Source organism: Symsagittifera roscoffensis, chromosome 5, assembly GCF_963678635.1.
Source record: "Symsagittifera roscoffensis chromosome 5, txSymRosc1.1, whole genome shotgun sequence".
Lineage (NCBI taxonomy): Eukaryota > Metazoa > Xenacoelomorpha > Acoela > Convolutidae > Symsagittifera > Symsagittifera roscoffensis.
The window spans coordinates 21,162,647-21,174,939 of NC_087066.1; the positions used below are offsets into that span (position 1 = coordinate 21,162,647).

A 12,293-nucleotide genomic window follows, 5' to 3' on the forward strand; every position below is an offset into this window, starting at 1 on the left:
TTTGTTTTCTCGGTTCACGTCTTCTTGTTCTAAGTATTTTTTGTCTCAGTTTCTAGCAATTAATTGTCATAATTTTCTTAAACTTGCAAGAGCAAGTATATTGTAATCAGGACCTAGACTTTTTTCTCGTAAACAACTTTTACAAATCTTACTTGCTATATTAATGAATGAAACTTCCAGGTTCGTTCACACTTAAAGTTAACGTGGTCGCTTTTGCACCCTAAGATCTGTGCATACTAAGATCTGAAAGTGAAATTGTTTTGCGGTAAAAATGAATGGTGGGATTTTCGTTTGTCTGCCCTAGCTCCGTCGGCTTAGTTGCCACCTTAAGGATTTTTTGTGCTGTACGAAACTTTCATAAAAGTTGCAAGTATTGTTCACTGTAGTTTCTCGAGGAAGTAGAAGTTTGCTCGAAAATCGTAGGCTGTTTTCCGCTGTGCAAGTTTCATTCAAGTGCTAGTTTAGTGTTCAAATGTTTTGCTTGGCACATTTGCTTAAAATGAACTTTTATCGAGATATACGAAAATTTTGGAAGACCCTGCTTTTTTTCAAGATTTATCATTTTTTCGACTCATTATTTTAAAAATTTTGTGTTGTATCGCAAGTTATGCGAAGTTCCGCTTCGCCGCTGTGTTATATCGGTTTAATAAATTGTATAATTAACCCACAATATGAAACAGAGTCGTAACCTTTTTATGACTAGTCTGTTTTCATATGATCTATATTATAATCCTCGAGTATAAAAACTTTCATTTTTGAAGCAATCATTTAAGAAATTTTAACAGTTTGTTCGTTAAAAGTATCAAAAGAGGTTTTTGCGTGAGCAGTTCGAAACTTTGAGTATGTATACTTTTTTCCATTTTGACTCCACAGAATTTTCTGTCAGCACTCACGAGATTTTACGAATCTGCATTTTGAATTATAATGTAGTCCAAATTCCAACACCTCCCTCTTTTTAATCCTCTCCGTTTTGAGCCTGGAAATTGAATAAAACTATGCACTTAGCTGAAAAAAATTTCCCGCAGTTTTGCTACGAAGCCATAACTGGTTGCAACAAATTTGTGTTTATCAAAAATTCACCTAAAGTCGACAATTTTTTTTTCTTTTGCACGGTTCTGAAATTTAGTCAGAAATTGTTTTACTGTGTTAAACTTGATTTCCTGTTTCTAAAAGTGGTTCATTCGTTAATAGTTCTTGCAGGTAATGAAAGCGAACAGGGTTTTCCTCGATACCGGCTGACAGGACTTATTTGAGTCTTTTTATGATACGCAAAAAATTGATTGTAACAATTATGCAATTATTAGTAGTACATAACCAACCTAAGTAGAACAAAAAAAAACTGGAAAAATGCCAAAAATTGGAAATCAATCAATTGACAGTTAAAATTTTAACTTTAACGTCCTTTGGTTTGCGAGTTATTTTGCACGTTTCTTTTTCAGTCTTGGATATGACTAAACTGTTTTTTTTAAAGTAGCCATTGAGATTTCTACTAATAATTGAATGCCATGGGCGTATGGATGTTCTCCGTCATCACAAAAATCCAATCTTTGCAAGCACAATTTTTCCTAAGCAATGTTTAGTATGGTGAGTTCAGTGTTATTTTGATTGCGGCCATAAAAGCCTGTTTAATATGGTGAGTTCAGTGTTATTTTGAGTGCGGCCATAAAAGCCTATTCACAGGAGATGTGTACAAACTGATATGAATATTATTAATGGATGTCTCAATATTTAAGGACTGTTTGCTAGATTGTTTTCTGATTAGGCACCCGTCAATACAATTGTGTCCCACATGCATATATTGAGTTTCACATTAAACGAATGCTTGTCAACAATGCTATTAAGGCCATTTACAGTAGCCGGAAAATAAACGTATCACGGTTAGTGGCATCAATATCTTGTTGATTAATTGTTCTGTATGAACTGTCCGATATTATAAGGTTGTTTTTAGTCGAATACTTGCTTGTTTCTGTTCCTTATCAACATTTATTGAAGTGTTGAAAAAATGAATACTTATTGTTTCTGTTCCATAAGGTTGTCTGTTTTGATAACTTTGTTGTCGAAAAAGTTATTCGTTTTTTTCCCGTCTTGTAATAGTTTCCTGTTGTTGATGCAGCTTCTGCTGTTTTAAAAATAAGATTCATATGAACTAGCTTCTGATTTCTTCATCTAGCAATATTGCAACATTTTGGTCTCTAGAGATAGGTCCGTTTTGTTCATAATTGCTAGGCAAGCCATGGTTCCGTTATATTTTGCTGTTGTACCGGTACAATTATTCCGGTAAACATGTTTCGTTATTTTTGGAAGCTCGGCATTGATTTTTCCAGAAATAGTGGAGCGAAGCTCTGCTTTGCTGCTGTGCGATGTATGATCGAGAATTCTGTACTGGAAAAAAGACATTGAATTCATGGTGTAATAAAAATCTGTTAAAATTGTTCATGTGTACTATGTAATATGTCTATCGGTCAAATTTCAATGCTCGGCTCTTTTGCAGCTCAAGGTTTCTGCCGAGACAAAGGCAGCGGACGAAGAGGCTGATGATGAAGCCGAATATGATTCAGAGGAATACGAAGAGGAAGAAGACGACGAGGAAGAGGATTATTCAGACATGGAAGATGAAGGTATTGTCATTTTGCTTGTGGTACTAAACTTTTTGATGAAATTCAGTGTGGTTTTATTTTTTTAAACTTTTTTTTTGGCTTTATTTGTGGTTTTCTTTTTTTACCTGCCTAAAAATGCTACGGACAGAAAAAAAGACTTTTTTCTTTGACCAGCCAAACCTTACGGATCAATCAACAAATGTTGTTTTCTGATACATTTGGCTATTTTTTCTTCGTTTATTCAAAGATCAAAGATTTTTTTAACGTAAAGAAGCAATTTTCTTTGCTCAAGTTTTTAGGTCTATTATTAGTGTATCTAGATTCAATTTCAAATAGCACGAGCTTATTTGATTGCGCATTTACAATGCAATCAAATAGATAAGTCCAAATGGTATTGTTTTATTGGCTATTGCAAGTGAATCTTAGCCGGAATGTCTGTGGGTTGAATACCGTTGTATCTCGATTTCTTTCGGCTTAATGATCAGCATTTTTTTTGTTTCATTTGTGCGGCTGAGTTTCATTCGAGTTAATTCAGTTTTAGAATTTTTCGTGATATTGTGTTGCTATTAAGCAACAAGAATGACTTTTGGAGTTTTTTTTTCTAAGATTTTTTAAAATTTCATAAATGGACTAGTCTGTAGATTTTTAATTACGCTTGCGCCTAGCAAGAGTTATCAAATCGGAACACTTTTTTCGGGTTAGCAATTTGTTTAACAGAATCACTTGGTATCTTGATTCATAATGAATTTAAATTTCTAGGAGTCTCCGGCACGCTTAGTCTGGAGGTAACGATTACACCTGGGACAGCAAAGGTCCTGGGTTCGAATCTGAGTCGGAACTGTTCTTTTTTTTTCAAACGGAAAATATACCGTTTCACAAAAATTGTCGGCTTATTCTTTTTCTGTTTTTTTTCGGCTTTGTGTACACCTCTTTTTTGCCACGCCGTAGAATTTTTTGCTGTATGCAGTTTTCATTGTAGTTGCCTTTTATGTTTGAGAGTAATGAACGTAGTGAAGACTCTTATATAGGTTTTGCTGATTTTTATTGTTTAAAGTCTTAGAATTTGTTCAAGCTCAATTTTGATTTTTCGCGGTTTGACTTGTAATTTCTTTTCAAGTTCAGTGCCTTTCTATTGTTAAGAGGAGCGCAAACCCCGCTATCGAACAGCAAAATTGTAAAGATCACGAAACACGTGATCGACTTCTAATTTTGAAAAGTTAATTTTGAAGTTAGTTATCAGATTTCCCAGCGAAATAATAGTTTTACCTATTGATTCAGTTTCTCAAATTGGATTAATTTTAATTTAAGTGTCCAGCATAAAGTCTACAATTTCAAAGAGCTTTAAGGCCATCTATTTTTTTCTTTGAAGTTGAAAAGTTGAAGATTTTTGAAAAATCAAGTTGGTTTTTTCTTTTCAGTTTCCTTGCGTTCATTACTTTTTTCAACTTTCAGTTGGCTATGTTTTGGTTCAGTTCCAGTGTGTTTGCTCAAAGATGGTCGGCTTAGTTGTCATATTACTGATTTTTTTTTGTGCTGTGAGTCACCTTCAATGTAGTTGAAATTTTGTTCCGTTGCTAGTTACCCTTGCGATAAGCAAGGGTACTGCAATCGGGTACTAGGCTTTTCCCGTAACCAACTTAGTTGACAGAATGGTCAATTTAATAGGAATGGTAAATATCACTTCTGACATGCTCAAATTCTAGAAATGCATTTAAAATACCATCATTTGTGTAGTGATAAGGTAAAGACTGTTTAGGTTGAGATTATTTTTTATTAAAAAATTCAATTTTTTTTTTACGGGTTCGTTGTTTTTGTCCGAGTTTCTGTCGGTTCACTTTCATTTTTTTAAACGGACACTTTTTGAAATCTTTTATGGTTTTATTGGCTTAATTTTGACGCATGGGCTTTGTTCCAATATAAGCCGTTTTTAAAATAAATCGTGGGAAGCTCTGCTTCGGCTGTGTGGAAAATATAGCAAAAAGCTTTAGCTGTTTTTCAGTTCCCCTCTTAATTTTCTGAAACTCAATTCACGAAAGCCTGTTTAAAGTGTCTCTGATGTTCTTAACTGCAATAAAACGTTTCAGCGTGAGCAATTTTAAAAAGCTTTTCTCTTCATTTTGCCGTATGAACAATTTTTTGCATTTGCGAGCGAATTGTTTTTAGTAACCTTTTTTTTCTAAACCAACTTGCTAATAAAAAGCTCATTTGGTGGATGTTTCTGTGTATCTCCATGCTCTGGCAATTTAATAGCATCTGTAGCTGTCGTTTTGGTGCCTAGAGTTAGTTGAGTGCCAAGCGACCGTTCTATTCAGAGGACGCAAGATTCCTATATAAATATCGTAAATGAAATTCTGGCACTTTGAAAATTTTTATTTTTGAATAATCGATGAACGTCGTTGCGATAATTAAATGTCGCGGTTATCTTCGGTGAATATAGGTCGGGAAGATTTTTTTTGTTTGTTTTTTTTCCAGGAAAAGTCTTGAAGTTTGGTCAGGCTCAAATTCACTTTTTCGCGGTTTGACTTTTGATTTCTGTTTAATTTCAGTTCTTTTCCTTTGTTAAAAGGAAAAGGAAGGCAAACTCCACTATCGAACAGCAAAAGCGTTATTGTCGCGAAAACCTAATCGTCTTCTAGTTTCGAAAGCGGAAATTACTTCAAAGAATTGCCAGCGAAATAAATTTTTTTTCCAGTTTTCTCAAATTGGGTCAGTTTTATTGAAAAATTGCCTATCAAACATTTTTCCATAGTTTCAAAGATCTCGAATGGCATCTATTTTTTTGAAATCCAAAAGTCGAGTTTTTAAAAAAATATATGTATTTTTTTGTTCAATTGCCTTCATTGACTATTTTCCAACTGCCTGTTGGCTATGGTTTTAAAGGCAATTTTACTGCTTAGCATTGGCAGTAAAAAAAGCTATTTTTGAAGCCACTGTGGCACAGATGCGAGGACGCGAGACTCCTAATCTCCAGGTTGCCGGTTTGATTCCGGCACAGCAAAAGTTTAATTTTTCATGGCTTATTTTTACTGTTATTTTGCTGTTTTTTTCTTGAAAGCTTTTTTATAACATGATTTCTAAGGTTTTTCCTTAGTGGAAGATTTAAGCCGATGAAGTTTTTCTTTGAAACCCAAAAATTACAGTTTGTTTGTATTCCTTGATTAAACGTGCGAGCGTTATTGTATTAGTACTAGCCTTCTTTTTTTAAACCTAACTCGCAAAAAAGTGCTCATTAAAAGTGTTCCCTTACAAGGATGTTTCACTCTAGCATTGGAAATTGCATAGCGTCTGTTTTCTACTTTATTTGGGTCTATTGTTTGTCCGTTATTAAGTATTCGTGGCTGAGTGGTTAGTGCGGGAGACTCAGAATTTCTAGGTCGTAGTTGGTAGTAGGTTCAAATCCGGGGCGTAGCCGTTTCTTTTATTTATTTGAGACTTATTCGTAGCTTTTCTTATTGCACTTAATATAGCTGCCTTATAGAGCGTTTTTATAGTGCTGCTATTGTTTGCAAAGCACAGCTTCGCCTCTGTCTGTGTCGTTAATATTTTTCCGACTGTCTGTTGACTATCTTTTTTTGTTAAATAAATCGAGGGAAGCTCTGTTTCGCCTATGTGTGGAAAACATAACAAAAGGCTTTGGCCGTTTTTCAGTTCCCCTTCTAATTTTTCTGAATCTCAATTCACGAAAGCCTGTTTAAAATGTCTCTGATGTTCTTAACTGCAATAAAACGTGTGAGCGTGAGCAATTTTTTTTTATTTTTCTCTTCATTTTGCCGTATGAACAATTTTTTTTGCATTTGCGAGCGCAGTGTGTTAGCATGAACCTTTTTTGCTAACCCAACTTGCAAATAAAAGTGCTCATTATGTGGCACTTTTGCTATAATATTGATCTCCTAAATTTCAGTGGCTGGTGTTTGTGGCTATTGTTTGCTGATTGTTAACCGATCGTGACAGAGGTTAGCGTATAAGATTCCTACTCTCTAGGTCACTGTTTCGCATCCGGCAGAATTGTTCTTAGTTACTCCAGCCTTATTTTCATAAAGCTGTTTTCGTGGCATTTTCGCTAGTTTTGGGAAGCGCAGTAAACAATTTTTTGTAATTTTACGAGGGCAGTGGGAAACTGGAAAAGTGCCAAGACGTTATTGAACGCGAGTAAACTTTGAGATAGCTGTTTTGATTGAAAAAAAGATGGCATTTGAATTATCAGAAATCATTTGAATCTTCGGATTAATTGAGCAATCTACCCCCGTAATCTCCAATTGAGCCATCTACACCAAGCAAAAACAGTAAACCGATAGATGAACGAAATACGTTATCGAAGAGGGTTGATGCGTTCATCGCACGCAATCATTTGACCGAATCGAGCTGGCTGTATACGAGTGTCATAAATATCCTTTTGCGATTTTTTGTTTGGGCGACTTTCGCCTCGGGGAAAGCAAGTTACCAGGGTTGGTGCTCTAGCTTTGTATCTGAATGCCGAAAATCAATCTCCTCAGCGCCTTATCATTATTATACGCAATAGTATTTTTTTGTTTAAGACACAAAATACTTCCAGAGTGAAGAAAAATCACTAAAATTGGTGCATATTGAGCCGAACCAGTTTTAGTGATTTTTTTCACCCTGAAATTATTTTGATATTTTGAATTTTGTTGTTCGAAAATTGTTGGAAAATCTGGCTCATGTTTTCGCATCTTTCAAACTAATTTCAAGCGGTTATTTCACTTGCGAGCTTGGCTCTTTTTCCATACCCCGCCCTTAATTTTTTTCTGAAATTCATTTGATTAACATCTATTTAAAAGCTTTTTTTCATGTTTAAACTGCACTAAAACGTGACAGCGTGAACAGGTGAACAAATTTTTACATTTCTTACATGCAAAACGCCGTGTGAATAATTTACGAGCAGTTTCTTTTTTAATTTTGCGAGGGGATTGGGAAACTTGAAGAGAGCCGCGAGCGTTAGTGTATGAGTACGAACCTTCTTTTTTTCTATCACAATTCGGAAATAAAAGTGTTCTTTGAAAATGTTTTATAAGGAAATTTCACTGTATCATTGGAAATGTTACAGAATCTGTTTTCTGCTTTATTTCTGGCTGATGTTTGTAACTAATCAAGCGTACGTGGCTGAGTGATTAGTGCGCGATACTTGAAATTGCAGGTCGTAGGATCGAATCCGAGTTTTTTCTAATTCGAGGCTAATTTCGATTTTTTTTATTGCACTGTATAGATCTGCTTTTTGTCATGTTTTCGCTAGTGCTTTCGATGCGCAGCTTCGACTCTGTGTTAACATATAGTGCAAGCTCATATTGGGCAATCTCCCTCCCACAGCGGGAATGGCGAGATTGCTCATTTGATCCAAATTTTTTAATACTGTATCTTTCAATATTGATCTGTTTTAGAAGACAGCAAGGAAGATGAGAATGAAGTTTCGACAGTCAGTGAAAAGCAGGACAAAGAGGACACCGAAAAATCGCCTAGATCGTAAGCCTACTAGTTTTAACTCATTTTAACTTGTCTTTTGTCGCGTGATTATTACCACTACAACACTTCTGGTAAGTTGTCATTCTCACAAGGATTTTGAATTGTTATCCTCTTCTCTTAAGGATTTTAAATTGAAAAAAATTATTTGCTCATTGTTCAAGTTGGCTTGATTTTGCTTTTTAAGAGCCGATGAACTTTAAGGCCGTGATAATTTTTTTCGGAAAGTCTCAAAATGCTCTAAAAACATGATAAATGCACTCTCCGATTTTGAAAGTTGAAATGGCGCGAAAAAATGTGATCAATTTATAGTATCGAAAGTGGTATTTTCATTTTAGTGTATATTTACGAACCTTCTTTTTTTCTTACCTTACTAGCAAATAAAAATTTTCATTGCACTTACAATTAGCACAATATTGACTTTTTTCCGGTTAACAACTTGTTTAAACGGGAACTATTCTGTTTCGAATAAAGTTGTCTGCCAATTATTTTTCTGCTTATTATTTCTGTTATCGTCTTATTGTCACATCTTGAGATTTTTTTTTTACTCGCGCATTTTTCTCCTATGTTGCTTTTAGTGTTTGATTTATCCTACAATTTGTAATTTTACTTACATTGACTTCGTATTTTCTCCTTTGTTTTGTTGTCTCGCTTAAAAAAATTTCCTCGGCTTAAAATATTTCGGGCCTTTTTTTATCGGCCTAATAACCTAATTTTGGGTCGTTTCAAGGGAAAGACAATTTGAACACTCGCCCTCCCCCCCCCCCCCCCCCCCGAATTTTTGGTGTTGGTTGTATGATTACCAATCGTTGTGTTGAAGTTTCTTTTTTTTTCAATATAGAAATTTGTTTCCAAATTCATTGGAAAACTTATAGTTTTTCTCAGAAACTTCTACTGAATTTCAAAAAAGGGGTACCAATTGAAAGACCGCCAGCACCCTTATGTACCTGTATACTCCCCTAGAGTCTCTTTTTACTTAACCCCTCTGTCTACAGCTTTGTCCTTGACTTGACCTTTTTGACTTGACTTTCAGTTTTTGACTTGACCTTTTTTTGAATTTTTCTCGCTAACTATCTTTGCCAAATCTAATATCATAGGTTTAAGCAAAACAATAGGTTGTTGGAAGCCTACCTCTATATATGGCTATGCCCAATTTGTAAGGAAAAATTATGACCTTCAAACAAGTCGAAGTTTTGAAGCTTTGGCAGTTTGTTTGCAAACTTTTTTAACGCTAAACTACCATGCCAATTTTCAGGTTGTGTTAAATCAAGAAACCCGGTTTTGGTTTTCTTCTCTGCTTAAGCGACCACAGCCTGCTTTTAGTAAGAAAAAATTGATGGATTTTGGAAATCGTTTTGACCGTTTTCTAGACACTTTTTGAATTGTCTTAAAGTTTACTCAATCAAATCTGAGATAAAAATATCAACTGAAAGAACTGGTTGCAATAATAGCTTCTGCAGAAGCCCCAGCTCCTTAGTTTTTGTGTAAAAGAAATGTTATCTTTTTAGGAAAATTGGTTTTCTCCTTCTTTTTTTTTCTGTTCTTACTTATTTTAGCAGAGAAAAAACTGGGGTTTTGGGCAGTTTTTTTGTCACATTTTTCGTCAGTATAGAAAATTCATTTAATACCAAACAAATACCTCCAGCTTTAGCTGGACCCCTAGCTGTTTTTTTTTCTCTAGACATACGAAAGTTTTGGTTTACCTATTTTTTCAACATCCAAATTTTTTTCGACTTGTTTTCTATGTTTACGTTGTATCGCAAGTGGCGCGAAGCTCCGCATCGCCTCTGTGTTTATAGTTTTCACTTATTTGGAGTTTTAACTGTAGCAGTAGAAGTTGTCTGTTCTCTGATTCATTTGTGGCTAGTGTTTGGTGCCTATTAAGCGTCCGTGGCTGCGTAGTTAGTGCTTGATACTATTAATCTCTAGAATGCAGGTTCGAATCTCAGACGTATCCAAATTTTTACTAATTCGAGGCTTTACTTTTTCTTATTGCACTTCATAGAGCTTTTTTGTCGTGTTCTTGCTAGTGTATGCGAAGCAAAGCTTTGCCTGTGTTAATGTTTAGGTTTCCCTACGGAATAACAACTATTCAAAACACATGCTTTCGGCCTATTTTTTATCGACTTAGTGACCTAATTTAGATTCGTTTCAAAGAAAACACATTATTTTGCTCACCTGTGGATCGCACGAAATGCTTAATATCTCAATATAAATTCTAGTTAAGTTTTTAATGACAACTTTTTTTTCGCCTTTTTTTCAAGGTAAGTCATAATAATTTTTCCGGCTTTGTTACAGTTTGGTAATTTTTCTTCCGATGTTTATTTCACATTCCATTGTCCTGGCATGATTTTTTGTTTAAAAAGTAGCTTTTTATAGATCTAATTTCGACATTTTCAAGTTTGTTTGATTTTGTTTTCCGACTTTGCGGCTTTCTTGTTTTGTCTCGCAAGTGGTGCGAAACTCAGCTTCACCTCTGTGTAAAAAAGATTATCATTGCAAAATCAAATTCTACTGTTAAATGCCAGATGGAATCAAATGATATATCATAGTAAAGTCTTTTCAATCGGTTTTTGGATCAATCGATTTTGAAATTCAAAAAATTTAAAACTTTTTTAAAATTTCACCGTTGTGAAGCTGGCTTGAAAAGTTGATTTTTACTGCGATTTAGAACGAGAAAAACGAGCGAGCTAGTAAAATGTGCCGTGATCCAAAAATGTTCCGTGAAAAACTCAAAAGGTCAGATTTACTATTTCGTTATTGCACTTTCGTATATTTACAATTGATTTTTCCTCGTTCCAATATTTTTTCACAAATTTTCAATTTGCTTTAATATTGAATCTTAACAACTTACCCGTTCCTTCGTACTTGGCTTAGAGTTAACTTCGTTACCTTTGCTTCTTGTTGTCCGATGTTCGAATCGCACCCGGACCTTAATTTTTTCAGAATGTATGCAATTCAAAGTTTTTCCTGTAAAATTGATCTGTCAGACTTGAGTTTATCACCTCAAGTTTTATCAATTTAGTTGCCACATCACCGAATTCGATCTTCTATAAGCAAGCTTCATGGTAATTGCAAGTGGTATTTCTTGTAGTTTCTGTCGACGCTTGAAATTTTTTTAGTCTTGAAAGTTTATAGATTTGAACTTTTTTTAAATACAATCATTTTTCTAAGGCATGTTTGCCTAGATTTCCTGTTTGATGAAAAAATTGTTATTAAAATGCATGGGATTGGATTTATTATTTTTTTGAAACGCTTGCGAATCTTTCTTTGCAAAATTTTTAGTTTTTTCAAAACGTGATTTTCCGATTTTAAAAAAAAAAAACAACTGGAAAGGCCGCCTACTCACCTGTGAGCCTGCATGCTCCACTAATCGCTTATGACTTTACTTTTCTATCTACAGCCTTCGAAAAGTGTGTGGAGGTGATTATTTGTACCTTAATTTTGATTAGCAAGCGTTATCAAATCGGAAGAGATTTTTTTTGGGGTTTTAACTTGTTTAACAGAATCACTTGGAAACTTGATTCATATTTAATTCAAATTTCTCAGCGTGTCGGGCACGCTTAGTCTCGATGTAAAGAATAACCCTGAGACAGCAAAATGAGTACTCTTATATAGCTCTTGCTGATTTTTTTTTTCAGGAAAAAGTCTTCAAATTTGTTCACGCTTAGTTTTGATTTTTCGCGCTTTGACTAGTGATTTTTTTAAAAAACGCAGTATATTTCTATTGTTAAAAGGAAAGCAAACTTCACTATTGAACAGCAAAGTTGTAAAGGCTGCGAAAAACTTGATCGATTTCTAATTTCGAAAATGGAAATTAATTATCAGATTTTCCAGCGAAATGAAAGTTGCACCTTTTGATTTTAACATAAAGTGTCCCAAATAAATTGTTCTACAAATTCAAAGAGCCTCAAGACCATCAATTTTTTCTTCGAAATTCAAAAGCCTAAATGATTTCGACTTATATCTTATCGGCTTGCTCACCTATATTTTGGTCATTCGAGGAAACCACAATTTCTATGCTTTCCTCCGAATAGCACAAAATGTTAGGAATAGATTTATAGTTAACAATTTTTTTTCGCTCGAAAATTGTTTTAAAATTTTCATTAAACGCTGTCGAACTTGTTTTCCCTTTTATAGATTATCATTCCAGACAACATTTGAAGTTTAAAGTTTTTGGTTTCTTCGAATTTTTTTCGTTTTTTTTCGGACTTAGTGGTTCTC

The 12,293-nt window shown here is 34.4% G+C and overlaps 2 protein-coding genes across 4 annotated transcripts in view; both read left to right on the forward strand.

The window, feature by feature from the left end:
• LOC134846906 (protein arginine N-methyltransferase 1-like) overlaps nucleotides 1-12,293 on the forward strand; it is a 443,857-nt gene that overhangs the window by 393,676 nt on the left and 37,888 nt on the right. The gene's annotated exons all lie outside the window — the stretch shown is intronic.
• The window catches only part of LOC134846901 (nephrocystin-1-like), a 50,081-nt gene that overhangs the window by 5,428 nt on the left and 32,360 nt on the right, over nucleotides 1-12,293 (forward strand). For both annotated transcript variants that reach the window (XM_063864315.1, XM_063864316.1), the window contains 2 exons: nucleotides 2,492-2,618; nucleotides 7,991-8,072. In XM_063864315.1, coding sequence (XP_063720385.1) covers nucleotides 2,492-2,618; nucleotides 7,991-8,072 — 209 coding nt within the window. The remainder of the gene's footprint in view (nucleotides 1-2,491; nucleotides 2,619-7,990; nucleotides 8,073-12,293) is intronic.